Here is a 17,440-nt window from a genome sequence, read left to right on the forward strand (position 1 = left end):
AAATTCAAACTAGGTGGGGGGTGATTTGTGCTAGGAGGGTGGATTTACAACCTACCGATTTACAACCTACCGACCACTTAACTCTTTAACGCTGCCTTACAAATGACATTTTAGGGTTTTTTCACTGTGTGGTAATGCATGTGAAATTGCATGTTTTCTCGCACCGCAAAAGAATGTGCTGTCTTTTGGAGATGCACATGGGTGCCATTAATTCTTAATGGCACTCCCATGCATTCACCAATAGCATGTACATTTGCGCCCACCAAAACACATGATACTACAGTACCATGCGTTTTGTTGGGGTACGGTTTTAAAATCATAGCAGCACCTTTTTTTGCGTGTTTCACGAGCATAGAGCAGCCTATTAAATGGCACTATTAAAAAAAACGCAACATGAGCCTTCAAGCCTTCAGACTGGTGTGCCCTGGGATTGTGTGCAATTCTAAAGGGTGCCTTGACTAAAAAAAAGTTTGAAAAACATTGATCTAAAGTACTCCTGCCTCCACTAGTATTACCAGATTCAGGTGTCCGTTTATGAAGCAGTGATCAGCGGTGATCCCGAGGATCACCGCTGATCACAGTCCATAAACAGTTTATGAAACAGTGATAATCGGGGGAGAACATGTTTGAACTTGTTCTCCCGCCGATTATCTCTACACACGGAGAATTCTCATGAATGACACAGTAAGGGCCAGTTTATGAAGCGGTGATCTCACCGCTTCACTGGCGATCGGAGTCAGAATTCACACTCCCAGGTTCACCAGCTCAGAGGTGGTGAATCGGGGAGTGAAGAGGAAATCTGGGGGGATCTGAGGGGGAAGGAGGAAGATTTTTAACTTCCTTATGCCTCGTTCAGACCCCCCAACACTGTTAGCATGTCCCCCTGTCATATTTATGTGTATACATATATATACATATATACATATAATGTGTATATGTATATATATATATAATGTGTGTGTGTGTATACATATGTATATAATGTAGGGGGACTCATTATTTTATTAACATTAATCGTCTGTGTATTGAGCGGTGATAATTTATCACCGCTTAATAAACTGACATCTCTGTATTTCTGGTGCTGTAATCTTGTAAAGTCTCACGAGATTCCAGTATCAGGAGCCGTTCTCCACTGTTTGAAGCATTTGTAGATCTCTTCACTCCTCCAAAGGTGAAGCGATCTACAAAGCTTCATAAACAGGCACACAGAGGAGAAAGATCTTCACTGTGAATGCCGGAGAACGAAGCAGTGAATAGATTTCACTGCTTCATAAACGGACACCTCTGTGTGATATTGGGCGATGTCAGCACTATGCTGATCATTGTCTAAGCACTTGTGTTCTGTAGCTTCAAAGCTGTGTGCCTTTTTAAGAATTGCTGCCTCTGCTAGGCTATCCCAGTATTGTGCTAAACAATGTTTTCCTTTTTGGAGAAGAATCTGTACCTGAGGACCTGCAGTGCAAGGATCTCTCTGCTGCTTTTTATTCTGTGGATCTGTTTAAACTACCTTTTCTGCTGCCTGTTAATCAGTGGGGAAAGCTGTATCATGAGGAAGCAAAGCCCTGCTCTTCTACCAAGAAGGCCACCTCCACACAGACGATGAAGAACAAAGCATGGTAAGTCAGTAAGGCTTCTTTCACACAGGCATTTTGATCATGTCCGCCTGTCAGTTTTTCAGGTGGATCTGACCAGAAGGTCCATTCATCCATGTGTTCAGGAGGGTGTATGACCAAAAAAAAAAAAAAAATGAAAGTGATCTCTATTCTTTTCCATTTAGGTGGATCGGAGGTAGTCGGGTGTAAATGGACATCAGAATCCATTTACTTCCGTCTGCCTAGAAAGCCTGCTGATCGGATAGGAATCTGCCTAATGGGAAAAGGTCATCAGCAGAGATATCACAGGCAATACTGATGACTAGTGCTTTGCCCTCTGAATGCATATTTGGGTACAACTTCCACAGCTCATTTCCTCTTTAAAAGCTCCCCTGTAACCTTGCTTCTAAATAAAGATTAAAGTAAACCTGTCATGAAAGAATTATGATGCTTTCATAGTTGATCTCCTTCTAAAAATTCCAGTTGCATGACTTTAATTTTGATTCTTTGGCTTCAATTCTCTCTGAGATTCACTGGCCCAGATTAAGTATGCAGATCTGGAAAGTTGAAAAAAGTCTGATGTGCACATTTGTTTATTTTAGGTCAGCGACTTAGGAGTATTGAAGCTAGAAGGTGTGCATAGCAGCAAAATTTGTCTGGGCTGGGTGAATTTTTGTCTTGTTTGTCCAGCATTTTTTTTATATAAAATAGACCCCTTAGTTTCTTCTCCCATTAAATCAAAAGTAAAAGACAACTTAAATTACATAAAGAACACCAAGCTCTATCACACAAAAAGCTAAAATTCAAATTTCCCCTCTAGTTTTAGAACCATAAGTGTTCATGTACACACAGACCGCCGGCCACGGGAAAATGCAAAACACAGCAAATTCGCACCGTGTTTTGTGGCCTGCGGTCAAAACGTTCCTATCCTGAATGCGATTCTTCCACGTTCAGGAGAGGGGGGTTGAGGGAAGTTGAACTTCCCCTAACCATAGCAGCGTCTAAACTCTTGTAAAAGCCTATGTGTACATGGACACATGGCAAAAAAAAACTCCAAAAGCTCCTAAACTCAAGTTTAGAAGCTGTGGTGTACATCAGCCCTAAAAGCAAAAAAACGTGCAGGCATTATGGCATAAAAACAGTCTAGAATCTAATAGCTTTTAGTAGTCTTTTTCTACATTATTTGACAAAATAATATGCAATGACATGTATTTTAAAATATTTTTTACATTTTATTTAAATATTGATACAGATACAGTTTCAGAACTCTGGTTATTGCTAGCCAAGCCATTTAAATTTAAATGTAAGTTTGATGATTAAAAAAGCTGAAATGCTCTAAAGACCTAAGGCAATTTAGGGCAAAGTATATAGCTGAACTCTGGGCAAACAGTCAAATACAAAGTTGCAATAGAAATGTATAAAGTTTCAAATGTTGCACGATAAATCTTGGTATTCACACCTCTGCCACCTTGCTGGGTAGGTGTTTTGGTAGGTCGGTATTTGGTTCATCTTTGTAACTTCCAGTGTCCCCTCTGTGTCCAGCCAGATCATAGCCCTTGTGTGGTTCACTTTAACTAACGTAGAAGGACAGAAAATGTCCAGAAGGGAGATCCAGTCAAATATTGTATTCCTGCTTAAAGTCCATGCATGGTTCATGCTGAGAACGGAACATTTGCATTACTCTCAAATGAGGTTTACATTTGGGTGTTTGACAGGCATCCTGTTTTTACATCCATAAGAACATCTCAAAGTCGGTGTTAATACCACAATAAGCCAGTGGTTGTAGGATTACTGTAGAATTGCAGTAGATAACCCATACATTTGTAAATCCAAATGCAGTATGAGAGTCTAGGTTAAAATAATCATAAAAAAAAAACGTATTTATTTGCACCCACAGTCATCTACAACCATGTCCTCGTAATGTCTCAGCACAACATTGTCATTGTTATCATAATATAGCATAGAGATGGGTGATAGCTTAGTTGGAGCACAACAAGGGAGTGGTGTGACATCTGGCTCTATAGAGTGCACCAATGTCTGTAGCACAGCATGGTTGGTACCTTTAAGCATCTCTGTCAGTGGGTAAGGGCACTCTCCATGACAGTAGTTGGCCATGTAGCCTCGTGGAGCAATAATCCAGTTTTGCCAGCCAACATCCTTGAAGTCAATGTAGAGACGCCTCTTTTTGCATAGGTTACTGGGAGTTGGCAATGAAGACTCTGCACTTCTTTTCGGTCTTGAAGCCTTGCAGCTAGTAGGGTCAAGTGATACTGTGACCAGAGAGATGTGGACAAAGGAATGGATTTGCTCACACAGTTGGGAGAATTTGTTAACTGTTGTTTCTTCACCATCTGCAAATATTTCCATAACTAGACCCATGTTGTTTTCAAAGGCGGTCCAGTCCTGTGCAATCTTTGTCAGATTGAAATTAAGAGACTTGTGAAGTAGACGAAAGGACTGTGCAAAGAGAAGCTTCCTGCTTGTAAGGTCGTCTCGCATTCCCTTTAAAGACATATGAAGTGGACGGTACAACTGAAGCTGGAATTCACGTCCATGATATGTGTTGTGCTTGAATTTAATCTCAAGTTGGCCAAAGGTCACCTGCTCCCTTTTCTCAATTACAGAAAGGTCAAAGAAGAGATGTTTCTTGAAGCACAAGGATTTATGTGGTACCTCATTGGAGACGAAAGGTCCTGTGGAAGAGTAATGGATAAATATTAATGTAAATTATTTGAAACAAGATTGTAGCTAATTTTTGGATAGAATAGGTAATGGTTAAAGCTGGCCGTACATTATACAATTTTCTTACTCAATTTCCTTTAGATTTACCTTCCAATATGTAGTGCAACAGCCTGCCTGATTGCATAGAAATTGAAAGTGTTTAGGTTTGACTTCATATCATATGGTTTTTGTAAATCTAAAGGAAAATTATACAAGACAATTGTATAGTGTATTGTCAGCCTAAGACCCCAGATTACATTTTTTCCATCTATTGTCTATATCTTGTTAGGGAGAATTACCTTGACTTCCTCTATCAGGGATACAACAGAAAATGAGAAGAGATCTCTCCAAAGTCAGGGTAATTCTCAGTTTAGGTCTCAGGGGCATACTGATCTGTGCACCCATGCAAAGGGGCCATCTTCCCCTGCATGGGATACACAAGTCACAGGAGTCAGGTGCACGGTCCTGCACGGATCTGCACGCGCATCCCAGAGTGTACATCCGTGCATTGGACATGGATGTACATTCTGGGATTTGCTTGGAGATTTATAGATATTCATAGGCAATTTCTAGTACTGCAGTTAAGTTGAACGTATTATTAACATGACATTCATATATACAAGCATGAAAAGGCCATCGTAGAATCATCTTTTGCCCCTATTTCTCTCTGTCACATGCAGACTTGGATTGCCAACGTGTGCCAAAGAGTACACAGTATCTCACAAAGTGAGCACACCCCCCACATTTTTGTAAATATTTCATTCTATCTTTTCATGTGACAACACTGAAGAAATGACACTTGGCTACAATGTAAAGTAGTGAGTGTACAGCGTGTAAATTTGCTGTCCTCTCAAAATTACTAAACGCATTGGCTATTTTTAGCTCTGATCGCTGTATAAATGTCACTGGTCCCAAAAAAGTGTCAAAAGTGTCCGATCTGTCCACCGCAATGTCGCAGTCCCACTAAAAATTGCTGATTGCTGCCATTACTAGTAAAAAATAAGTAAATCATAAAAATGACATAAATCTATCCCCTATTTTGTAGACGCTATAACTTTTGCGCAAACCAATCAATATACACTTATTGCGATTTTTTTTTTTTTTTTTTACCAAAAATATGTAGAATACACATTGGCCTAAACTGATGAAGAAATTAGTTTTTTTTATTTTTTTATTTATTATAGCAAAAAAATGCAGAGGTGATCAAATACCACCAAAACAAAAAAAGCTCTATTTGTGGGAAAAAAAGGACATAAATTTTGTTTGGGTACAGCGTCGCACGACCGTGCAAATGTCAGTTAAAGCGACGCAGTGCCGTTTCGCAAAAAATGGCCTGGTCATTAAGGGGGCAAATCCTTCCGGTCCTTAAGTGGTTAAACACATGTTTACCGAGGATCACACTTACATAATTCTATAAGAAGATTTTGCACTTTGGTAATTATTATTACACTGACAATTGCAGCTTAGGCCATAAAACATTTATGAAAATATTGAGCTGTAAAAATGATGTAAGGAAGTGTAGCTTTCTTAAACATTTTAACAGTTTAGCTCTTATTCAATTTATATCATTAAATGGTCTCAGGGCCACAAAGAGGATTTGGGCCACATGGACTTAAAAACATGAGTCTGACATGCCTTAAGACTGGGTTCACACTACGTATTGCAAACTGGATGCAGTTTCCCCACATTCGCATAGCAGGAGATTGTGACTGGCTCTCTATGGATCCTGTTTACGCATCTCCGCAGTGGCTCAGGTGTGAATTGCACAGGAGCCCTGTACGTCTTTTGGTCCATTTCAGGTCCGGATTCAGCCAAAAATTTGGGCTGAAATCGGACCTGAAACGGTGAATGGAGACACAGCGGACTCCTGTTGTGAGCCGCTGCGTTCCCAAGTGTGAACCCAGCCTTAATGAATAACAGAGAGGTGGTGGACAGCTGACACAACTTTTCTCGGGGAAATCAGCAGCAATCAAAAATTGTTTTTGCAGCTGCTATTGCCCTTGATAAAGGGAAACCTTTTTCTGTGAGTTCTGTGATGTAACTTTAAGTTTATGGTCACAGAGCATCTGCATGGTGATAGATAAGGGGTGACAATTAGATCTGAGTTTATGATTCACAAAATTTATACAAGGGCATAAACACAAACCATCCTTTCAGCTGTGCGTATGTGTTTATTCTATACAGGCCTTGCGGCAGGGAAACAATCCACGGGGAAGGAAAGAACAACCACTTCATTTTACCCCAAGTACATTCTGCCAAATAGTATGAAAGATATGAGTACACTAAACTAAATCTGTAATAACAGAAACATAGAAACTGTCATTGCTAACCTACTTTTGAAAATGCTAGTTGCCTGGCTGGTTTCAATGCAGTGACCTCAATCAAGCTGGTAGATCAGGAATATTAATTAGAATTCATAATCAGCATGCTTGTTCTGAGTTAGTGGGGATGATTTACTAAAGGCAAAAAGTTGGTTCTCTTTACAAGTGAAGTTACATTCTGAAAATTAATTTTCCCCAGAGTTTAGTGAATGTGGTGAAGCTCTTCTGACTTTCATCATCCAATCACATGCAAGCAAAAATGCTATTTTTTTTTTTTATTTTACTTGGACATGATTGGGTATTCTTTGCCAACTTGCATTTCACCACATTCACCAAGCTCTGTGGAATATTTCCATTGTAAAATGAAACTTCCCTTGCAAACAGTCCAAAATTTGCCTTTAGTACATTTACCCCTGTGACTTAGAAAGTAAACAAAAGATCCGCAAAGTCCTCATGCCTATTTACCAAAGTTTTCCAGACATAAAGCTTACTATGCTAAAATAAGAAAGTTATGCAGCTGGATTCAGATGAATTAAAATGTGGATAAGCAAGGATCTTAGGATCAATGTTAGTAAAATTATAGTTCAAACAGCGAATATGTATGGAAATCTCAAAACACTTGTGTTACACCAAAAAGTTAGATATACTTAAATTACTGACAATTATGAATGTCATTGTGGAACATACCTAAAATTACATAAATTGAAGGAGTAATATGGCTATCCTGTGAATGGAAATAAAAAAGTGTATGTGTGTATATATATATATATATATATATATATATATATATATATATATATACACACATACACATAAATATATACACTATACATATATATATCTATATATATATATATATAGATATATATATAAATGAATTATACATAATATATCACATAGACATCATTAAGCCATTTTGTCTACCAACCTTGATCTCTGTAAGATCTCACAATGTTCCCTGGAACTTGAAAGCCCTCCATCCTACAGGGATTCTCTGTATTTATTCCTTTCTCAAAAATTTTCCAAAGTGCCTTTGGTACAGGTCCAGGAGAGACTGGTTGTGGTCTTCCATTTAATCCCAAGGCTTTGAGAAGCATTCTCTCCTGAAAAGGTAGCTCAGTGCAGTCAACCAGCGAAATGAGGGCTAGAAGAAAAGAGATTAATAGCACAGGGACATCCATGGTACTGCTTCTTTGTGATCTGCCTTTCTGCTGCTGTGGCCTTTCTTAAGTACTAGCTCAAGCATCCAAAGTGTGAAATTTGTCAGCTTTTTGGAGTCGGGAGGGAGGCGTTAAAAAGCCATTATCCTACCTCCTGCTTTTTGAATGTAAACAATCACATTCCAAAGGTTAGCTTAACAGATTTTTAATTAATGATAATACATTTTATATTATGAAATTTGAAAAGGGTACATGGGATTTTTAGGTGCCAAGCACATGTATTCGTACTGTAACATTAACATTTACTCTTTGTATGTTTGTTTTTATTGTTTAAATAAATTAAATTTAAATTTTTATAAAATGATTTTGTTCTAATTTGGCACCTTAAAAATGCAATGTAGCCTTTTCAAATTTCATAATATTTTCTAAGGTGCTATATTTCCTAGTTGATAAGCAAAATACCATTTCTCCAATACATTTTATATGCCTTTAAGACGTGTCTACATTTTGTATCTACATTTCCATACCATCTTTCTCACAATCATCATTCAAGGACAATAGAATTACAAGGGTCTCTGGAAGGTTAGGCTTAAGCTTTTGCAATACCTATGCAAAAGAGTGGATTCAGGTACAAACGGAGCACTTTAACACTTATATCAGGCGTCTTGTTCCTAAAGCCCGGTACACACAGGAAGTTTTATTCAATCAACCCAGCAGGCCGAACAAAGAAACCTGAGGAACTATGCAACTATGCAATGTTAGATAGCGATCTCCCCCACTGTGCCATCGTGTTCTGACAGGAGGAATGCCCCCCAACGCAAGAACACACCGGTCAATCACCAGATTGGATACCGAACAGGTATCTGATTTTTCAGAATGCTCGTTCCACAGAAGCTGGTCATGAGACCAGGTTCTGTTTGGACGAGGAGCTGTACACACGGGCCAAAAGTCATCTGGTAACTGCCAAACTGACCGTCTTTGGATGATTTTCAGCTCGTGTGTACCTAACATAAGCAAGTCCTGGTTGACTGTTTGTGTGTAGCCTAAGGAGCAGGATAGGCATGCTTCAGACACCTCCAGGTAAAGCATTTCAAATGCAAAACAGAATTGAGAAGAAGGTTGTCTAATCTGTCCTACCACTATAGCTTCAGTGAAGCCTCATCCAACAATGGTTGCCTAATAGATATTATATCATTGCCTGATGTAGTCAAGAACAGCCAAATCCAGAGACTATTATCTAATGTCTATTTAGCCAGCCATAGATATAAGAGGGTAACTGGAGGAGCAGTCTGGCCATCCTCGAGCATCACTCTTGATCAGCATGCACATAAACACTTGACTCAACCGACTATGAGGATAGACATGAAATTCAGCCAACGAGGATACAAATGATCAGATAAAATGGCTATCAACACTTGTCTATGGGCAGCTTGATTTGCAATAAAATGGCAAATATTCTCATTTTTCCTATTAAAATAGCAGCACTCTGTTAGTCTGCTGTATACAGACTATGAACGATTTACTCTAGTCACTGTTCTAGTCATACAGACACATATAGGGCTCGTTCACACATGTGTTGATTGTGAAGAGCAAAGCAATGCTTATTGACATGTTTTTGAAGTGGTGCAAAAAACATCAAGAAGGCTTGTTAAATGCCCATGAAAGTGTTGTTTTTCTAGGAAGAAGAGCTTAAAGTGATAGTGATGTAGAGGAAATTATCTGCTATAAGGCGTAGTTAGGTTTTGGTATGATAGCAGACATTTTTGTGAATTCTCTTTCAGATGGATTTTGATCTCTTTGATACTTGACTTGACATGCACTGCCTCTCCACCCAGCTTCACTAACATGATTGAGGCTTTAAAAGTGCTGGTTAAACGTCACTAAAACACAGGGTATTGATGCACACGCGAACGAGCCCATAGACACATTTGTGGGTTTCGCTATGTTTTTGGACTATGGGAAAAAAGCATAGCATGCAAAAAAACATTTAGCAATTCATTTTTTCAATAACACATTGGAATATCTGCTGTTCACCTTCACTGCAAATTGTCACCATCAGACATGTAGCAGCCACATTTGTTTTATAACAGATAGATTTCAGAATTACATTTTTAATACTGCACAATGTGTGCATGGTAGAATAATTGTTTTCATTCTCTTTAAAACACACTTTAATATAATTTTATGTTCATAAAAAGACATCATACTCAAAGCCATCTTCGACCAATGTTTCCTGATTTTCCCTCAGTAATCATTTGCTCATCGCCAATGCACATATTGTAAGCAATGAAAGGGTTATTCTCAAATACTGACACTGTCTGAGCAATAATACATGTGAATTAGAGGCCTTAGATTGTAAGCTCCTTGAGGGCAGGGAATTATGTGAATGTATAATACATATGTAAAGCAAAATTGACGTCGCTATATAAGTACCTGAAATTAATAAAAATAAATAAATACCATTTTTTTATAGACTTGTAAGGAAAATGTTAATTGATAAACGTGCATTATGAATGATATACAAGAAAATACAGTTGTAACGGTAAATAATACATAGTTCAGCTTTTTTTAAGGCATACAGTACATTTACAATGCATTACATAGCAGTTACAAATGTATTTCTCCATTGGAGAACCATTGTGGCCACCCTCCCCCAATCCCCATTGCCACACATTAAGGCCTGTTTCGCACCTATGCAGGTTGCAGTTTGCATATTGCAGGTGCATTTTGCATTTTTTAATACACGCTTTTGATCTATTGAAGTCTATGGAGCCAAAAAACAGAAAAAAATCCCTGGCCCTTTCCATAAAATCCACAGATGTGAACTACATCCATAGGAAACCATGTTAAATGGACTGAAATGTGTTTCTGCGAAACTGAAAATACACTAAAAAAATACATAGGTGTGAACCAGGCCTGAATCCACATCCAGACGCCAGGTTCTACTTAGAGCTGCCAAAACACTGACAGAAACTTGCCATTCCAATTAGCTAGCATTGGTTTCTCTTGAAGCCCTTGGATCTAGATTTATTACATACATTAGGGGATGTTTGCAACTCCTCCCAGCTATTTTTTTTTTAACAAAATCTAAAATAAAAGAAAAAAAAAAAGAACAAAGCATTAGAATAATTATTCTAAATACAGGTTCTAAACCAGGGGGAAAAAAAAAAAACTATTTCCAAAATCCCATACGATTCTGTACAATCATATAGTTATCTACATGCAATGGAGTAATGTTAACCATATTTACATGGCATATCCAGAACAGTAGGAAGTAGGAGAAAAAAAAATGTAAGCAGGGTTTATACTTGTCTCTACATAAAAAGAAGCATTTGTGTTGTATCTGCTCATTTGGTGCATATAGATATACTGTATACTCCATTTCATAACACTCTTTTGTTTCTTGCAGAACATTTGTTCTCACTAAACCAGAGCTGGCCATGCACTGTTAAACCACTGTTTTACACGAGGGGGCCAAAAATCGATCAAGTGCAAGGACAATAAAAAGGAAAAAAAAGATTTTTTTCATGCACTTGTTTGGATGATGGAAGTCAGCAGTAAGATTTTGAGTAAGATCTGGGGAAACCTTTATTGCAAAGTGAATAGTCTATTTCCCTTTAGCAAATCCACCTCTAAGACTCAAAGGTGGATTCACACAGTAGGATATTACGGGGCTCAAGCAGAGAATGGAGTTGAATGTCTCTTTTCATACAAACTTAGTTGGGGGGGGGGGCAGGGGGGCAGTATGGTGTGGCTGCTTGAATGGTGAGCGCAACATTTTGCTCCCCAAGCTGGAAAACTGCCTTGGTAGTAGGAGCCCGGGATGTGAAAGAATGTAAATCCAGCCACATGCCTGTGACCATTGACATAAGATGATTGCCACGCAGTCCAGATGATCAGTATGTCTACAAGTTCCAGCAAACACCCCTTCCTTATCAATCTTGGAGGCATAGTCAGGTTGAACTTAATGGCCTAGTTTTAATAGAGTGAAGTGCTTGCAAGCTCTCAACAGCTATGATTAGCAATAACATTATAGGTGGCACCTCCTAGGATTGGACTTGTTTTTTCGAGCATATCCCACAGGTGCTTGATTGGATTAAGATCTGGAGAATTAGGGGGCCAGGTCAACACTTTAAACTTGTTGTTGTGTTGTTCAAACCTTAAATTCATCAGACCAGGCCACCTTATTCCATTGCTCAATGGTCCAGTTCTGATGCTCACATGCTCATTTGGCTGTGAACACAGGTCAGCATAGGCACCCTGACCGGTCTGTGGCTACACAGACCCATACACAACAAACTGCAATGTACTCTGTGTTCTGACACCTTTCTATCAGAAATAGCATTAACTTTTTCAGGAATCTGAGTTACAGTAGCTCTTCTATTGGATCAGACTACACAGCCCAGCCTTTGCTCCTCATGTGCATCAGTAAGCCTTGGCCACCCGTGACCCTGTCAGCCGTTGTGATTTCCTTGGGCCACTTTTGCTAGTTCCTGACCACTGCAGACTGGGAATATCCTACAAGAGCTGTCATTTTGGAGATGCTCTGACCCAGTTATCTAGCCATTACAATTTGGACTATGTAAAGTCATGCAAATGTTTATGCTTGCCCGTTTTTTTCTGCTTTTAACACATCAACTTCAGGCACAACATGTTCACTTGCTGCCTAATATATCCCACCCACTTTCAGATGCCATTGTAACTAAATAATCAATGTTATTCACATTAATTTTCAGTGAACATAATTTAATGGCTGATTGGTGTGTGTATATATACTGTATGTCTCCTCCGAAAAGTTGTATTATACATTTAGTACATAGAGCAATTCTGGATGTACAGTTGGCCCCAAGAGTAGATAGGAGTGATTTACACGGCTTAACTTACTATTTAAAAATGAAGAATACACTCCTTACTTTTCAGATTTGTCATGGAGTTGAGACGTTTTGAAAAGGCTCTGCTGTGTTGTAGTCAATATATTAAGGCTGACACTTTACTCTTTACTCAATTTACTGTATACTTGTTTCTATCCATAATAAAAGTAATGAAACAAATACACTGCCGCCAGCAGATCCAGCCAACATCCACAATCAGGATGACATCTCAGCCTTGCCTTGCTGCTAAGTTCAATATAAAAGTAAAAAAAAAAAGCTACCTAACAAATGGCAACACAACAAACTGGTTTATTTTTCAAATATCAAGTGCAACAACATCAAAAGTTCTAAAAAAACATTTTGCACAAAAAAAAACCTTCCGATTCATTTTCTTGTTTAAAATGTCTTGTTATATGATAAGCAAAAAAAAAAAAGGATGTGTTTAAAGTGATGTTGATGGGATTATCAGATTGTTTAGAATACAAATTTGATTAAGATAAAAAGAGGTGGTAATCTAGCTGTTTGCAAAGAGCAATGCTAATTAATTTCCCAATTGTGTCTTTGTAGGGCAGCTGTTAGCATGTCACTTGTATTCTTGTATTCAGACTGTTTCTGAGCTCCATCAGATTAGACAACAGATTCACACCCTGATAAGAGATACTCAGTATTTCCAGACGTGTTAGAGCCCTGACCTCCCGCTGACACTCTCATTCCATTTTTACATGGCTAAGAAGCCCACTGATCTGTGAAACTAACACTTCTCAATGTCCCCAGGTTTCTTAATTAGTCATTTTTGCTTTTTTTTTTTTTTTTTTTTAATGCTGGTTATCCTGTGCTTGTTTGGGTCTCCAAGCTTCCCTTTGCTGACTCAATGGCCTTCAACTTACTCATTGGCCATTTCTAGGACTTGACTCATTATCATTAGGAACCTATTGCTGCATTTGCAGCACAAGCGAGGCTTTAGAAAATACTGTTATTGTCAAAGTGTTACATTGCATTGCATTGGAATAAAGTCCTGTTGATGGGTATTTTACAGTCAAATCAAAAAGAGCAATGCAACACGTGTCATTGTAAATGTAACTCTTGATTAGCTTGGAATGAGTCTTAAAGTATATCAAAAGCTAACCCTTTTTTTTTTAGGAATGCCTAATGCCATCTGTGTACCATATGAGAAAATTACCTTAATTTCCTGTCCCAGAGACACAACAGGAAGCAAGGGGAATGCTCACTTGTTTTGGTGACATTTGTCACAGGAACAAGTGTCTACAATATGTCTTCTCTATTTTTGTAGCACTGACAGCTCCAAATTTTGAATTTATCCTCATTTTCTGTCCCAGTGACAATGGTCATCAGGACACATAGGAAGGGTGAATTTCCCCAGTGGGGAACAGGTAGCAGTGAGCGCCTGACAGAGGTTACATAGTTACATAGCTACATAGTAGGTGAGGTCGAAAAAAGACACAAGTCCATCAAGTCCAACCCGTGTGTGTGATTATATGTCAGTATTACATTGTATATCCCTGTATGTTGCGGTCGTTCAGGTGCTTATCTAATAGTTTCTTGAAACTATCGATGCTCCCCACTGAGACTACCGCCTGTGGAAGGGAATTCCACATCCTTGCCGCTCTTACAGTAAAGAACCCTCTACGCATTTAAGGTTAAACCTCTTTTCTTCAACTTTTAATGAGTGGCCACGTGTCTTGTTAAACTCCCTTCCGCGAAAAAGTTTTATCCCTATTGTGGAGTCCCCAGTATGGTATTTGTAAATTGAAATCATATGCCCTCTCAATATGTCTCTTCTCCAGAGAGAATACGTTCAGTGGTCACAACCTTTCCTCATAACTAAGATCCTCCAGACCCTTTATTAGCTTAGTTGCCCTTCTTTGTAGTAGCTCCATTTCTAACCCTTTCAGGTTCTAACCCTTCATTTTAAATATACAGAGTAATCACACCAGATGAACACTTTTGCAATAAAGTTGTATTCAGCATATAACCACAATTACAGATTAGGTACAAATATCCAAGTATGTGATATCACATCAAGCATAAAACACAGGGCCACCAACAAAGGGATAGTGCCAGCACTCCTGCACTGGGCCTGGCCCCAGGGGGGCTAGGAGGCAAAGAGGGGTCTCCCTGCTTCTGGGCACTGATGGAGTAATCGCACACACTCTGCAAAATTTAGATAAGAACTTCCCCGGGCCCCATTTGTTCAGCAGAGGGCCAGGGGCAGAAAGAGGACTAGTTGATGATTTTTGGGTGCAGGAGGAGTAATTTGCAATGCTGCGTTTCCCAATAATTCAATTAAAATCTCAGACTCTTCTATATCAATTCGCCGAGGCGGGTTGGGACTATAATTTATTTGTCGGAATATGTGGTGCGGCAGATTACTCGGGTCTGCACCCAAAAATCAATAAATAGTCTCCTTTCTGCCTCTGGCTCCCTGCTGGAGAAATGGGACTCAGGGAAGTTTTTTTTTTTGTAGCAGAGCTAGACCCTGGTGAAAAGAAGAGGAGGAGGAGGAAGAACCCAATGTTTCAGGGGTTTAGGAACCTCTTTTCTCAACTTTATTTTGCCAAGAGTCTGGCTTTGCTTTCCTTCTCATTATTCTATACTGGTTACTGAATTCCTGTATGTAGTTCTGAATATTAGCTGCTATATGTCTATGTGATATTTACTTTACCAATGCACATGCATGTATTTTTTTGGGGTTATAGTTTCGGACTAAAGTAGAGCAAATACCTTTGTTATATTACGCTTGTTGTGCTCATATGATGAATACAACTTTACTGCTAAAGCATTTTTGTTATGTGGGATAGAGGTATCTAGCAGGTAGATAGTCTGGGGAGGGGTATAAAGCAGAGTTACACTACATCTGAACACCACAAAACAAAAAATGCAATTTAATTCATTTTTAATATTCAAAGCAAAGCAAACATCCATCTATGTCTCCATGCTTTATTTTGCTGAGAAATAACTTTGAAAAACACTCCCTAGCATTTCTGGTCATGGACTTCTTGAGTAAGGGCAGATGATTCATGTAGCATTTATTTCCTGAAATCCATCTGCCCTTAGCTTAAGCATGCATTCAGGAGGATGTGTTTAGCTGAGAACACCCTATCTTCCCTCTTGAAGACTCCTGGGATGTATGACATAATTTGCCTAGGCCTGGAAATCAGAAGTAACTGAAGAAAGGTAAAAAAAATTAAAACAAGTAAATATGATATACATTCCTGTCTATTTACTAATGCTAGCAGCATAAAAATTACAAATAGCCAATGTTGATGGGGTGAGTGTAGTTCTGCTTTAAGAATCTTGAAAATCTTTATTGTTGGTTTCTTCATAGTGCAGATAATAGTGGTGTGCAGACCTTTACTGGTAATTACAAAGCCTCTAAAGCCTAGTACACACAGGCCGAATGTCTGGTGACATTGGCCAGTTCAATAAAAACCCACTGACATTCGGCTTGTGTGTATAGCAGCTGGTCCGACAGAAGCTAGCCGTTCAACCGGCTTTTGTCGGATGAGCATGCTGGAAAATCAGCAGCCAACCAGCTCCCTCTCAGCGCTTTCAGCCAATGGCAGAGAGTGCTGACCGGAGTGTTCTGGTGGAGGGGGGGAGGCTCGTTCAGAACACAATAGAACAGCAGGGGAGATTGCTGTACTAACATTGGATAGTTAGTACATCGGCTCCAACTGTCAGTTTTTTTTCATTCACCGCACTGGTGGGTGGTGTGTACTAGGCTTTACCCTTCCCTATCCTATTCAAAACAGAAAAATAAACTTGGCTTTAGAAACTTTAATGGCATTAAGAGTAGAGGTAATTCAAATGCGCAAACACAGTTGGACTACCCACAGGTATCTATACTGGCCACTGGGCCCTTAATAATGAAAAGTTAGTCAAGAGCAAGATGACAGTGTAAAATTATGGTGGGCCACATTAAATAATTTTCTACACTGTCCACGCACTGAGAAAATTTGAACTACAATCAGACTTTATACAGTTCGGCAAGCTGCTATCTGCAAGGCTTGCGTTTAGTTGCACGTTTAAACTGCTGTGCCTCTCAAAAGCAATCCGCATTAAGATTGCTTTTTAGAGACATTTGGCAGGCGGTAAGAAGGCAATATGATACCTCTTCACTGTCTGTTTTAACCTAATAAAAGCCAGACCAACACTGTGCTACTGTGTGTATTGCACACAGTTGCTGGGCATTTGCGGCTCCTCCCTATTCGCTTGAATGGGTCATGTTTGGCAGATGTGCTGCCCGACGAACATGACAGAGGAAATACATTTTTGCAAGTCTAAATGAGACCCAAAAGTGTTAGTTATTAAACTTTAATTAGTCTATTTTACTTCTTAAAGGGAATTGGTTTTGTATACATTTTCTCTATTCATTTATTATTGTCAGGACTAAAATAAAATATTTTAATAGATATTTTTATATAGCTAAATATTCAATATTAATATATGGTAGTTTTCTATCCAGCTACCAGGTGGAGTATAAAATACTTCTAAACTTGAAACAAGTACAAATTAAAACTGACTATAAAACCAATATAGTTCCCTTTTACATTAAGAAAACCCTAGTCATTAAATACATTTTTTATATAGCTAAACGTGAAATATTAATTTATGGTAATTTTTTTTATCCAGCTGCCAGGTGGAGTATAAAATACTTCTAAAATTTAAACAAATACAAAATAAAACTGACTATAAAACCAATATAGTTCCCGTTTACTTTAACAAAGCCCTATCAGTAGACGTTGGAAATAGGA

General features: G+C 38.7%; 1 protein-coding gene across 1 annotated transcript; it reads right to left on the minus strand.

Moving 5' to 3' along the window:
• Positions 1–2,880: 2,880 nt before the first annotated feature.
• LOC141101890 (derriere protein-like) lies at positions 2,881–7,815 on the minus strand. Its single transcript, XM_073591231.1, has 2 exons — positions 7,563–7,815; positions 2,881–4,285 (listed from the first exon to the last, which is right to left on the minus strand). Exons 1-2 carry the CDS (start codon positions 7,813–7,815, stop codon positions 3,474–3,476), a joined length of 1,065 nt encoding a protein of 354 aa, XP_073447332.1. The 3' UTR covers positions 2,881–3,473.
• Positions 7,816–17,440: the final 9,625 nt, after the last annotated feature.

This window comes from Aquarana catesbeiana, linkage group LG01 (genome assembly GCF_042186555.1).
Source record: "Aquarana catesbeiana isolate 2022-GZ linkage group LG01, ASM4218655v1, whole genome shotgun sequence".
NCBI classification, from domain to species: Eukaryota; Metazoa; Chordata; class Amphibia; order Anura; family Ranidae; genus Aquarana; species Aquarana catesbeiana.

Bases quoted from the DNA above. Each gene is read 5' to 3' on its own strand.
- LOC141101890 (XM_073591231.1), bottom strand. From the start codon at position 7,815: ATGGATGTCCCTGTGCTATTAATCTCTTTTCTTCTAGCCCTCATTTCG. The intron at 4,286-7,562 runs GTTGGTAGACAA...ACTCTTCCACAG, and splicing joins GAGATCTTACAGAGATCAAG to GACCTTTCGTCTCCAATGAG.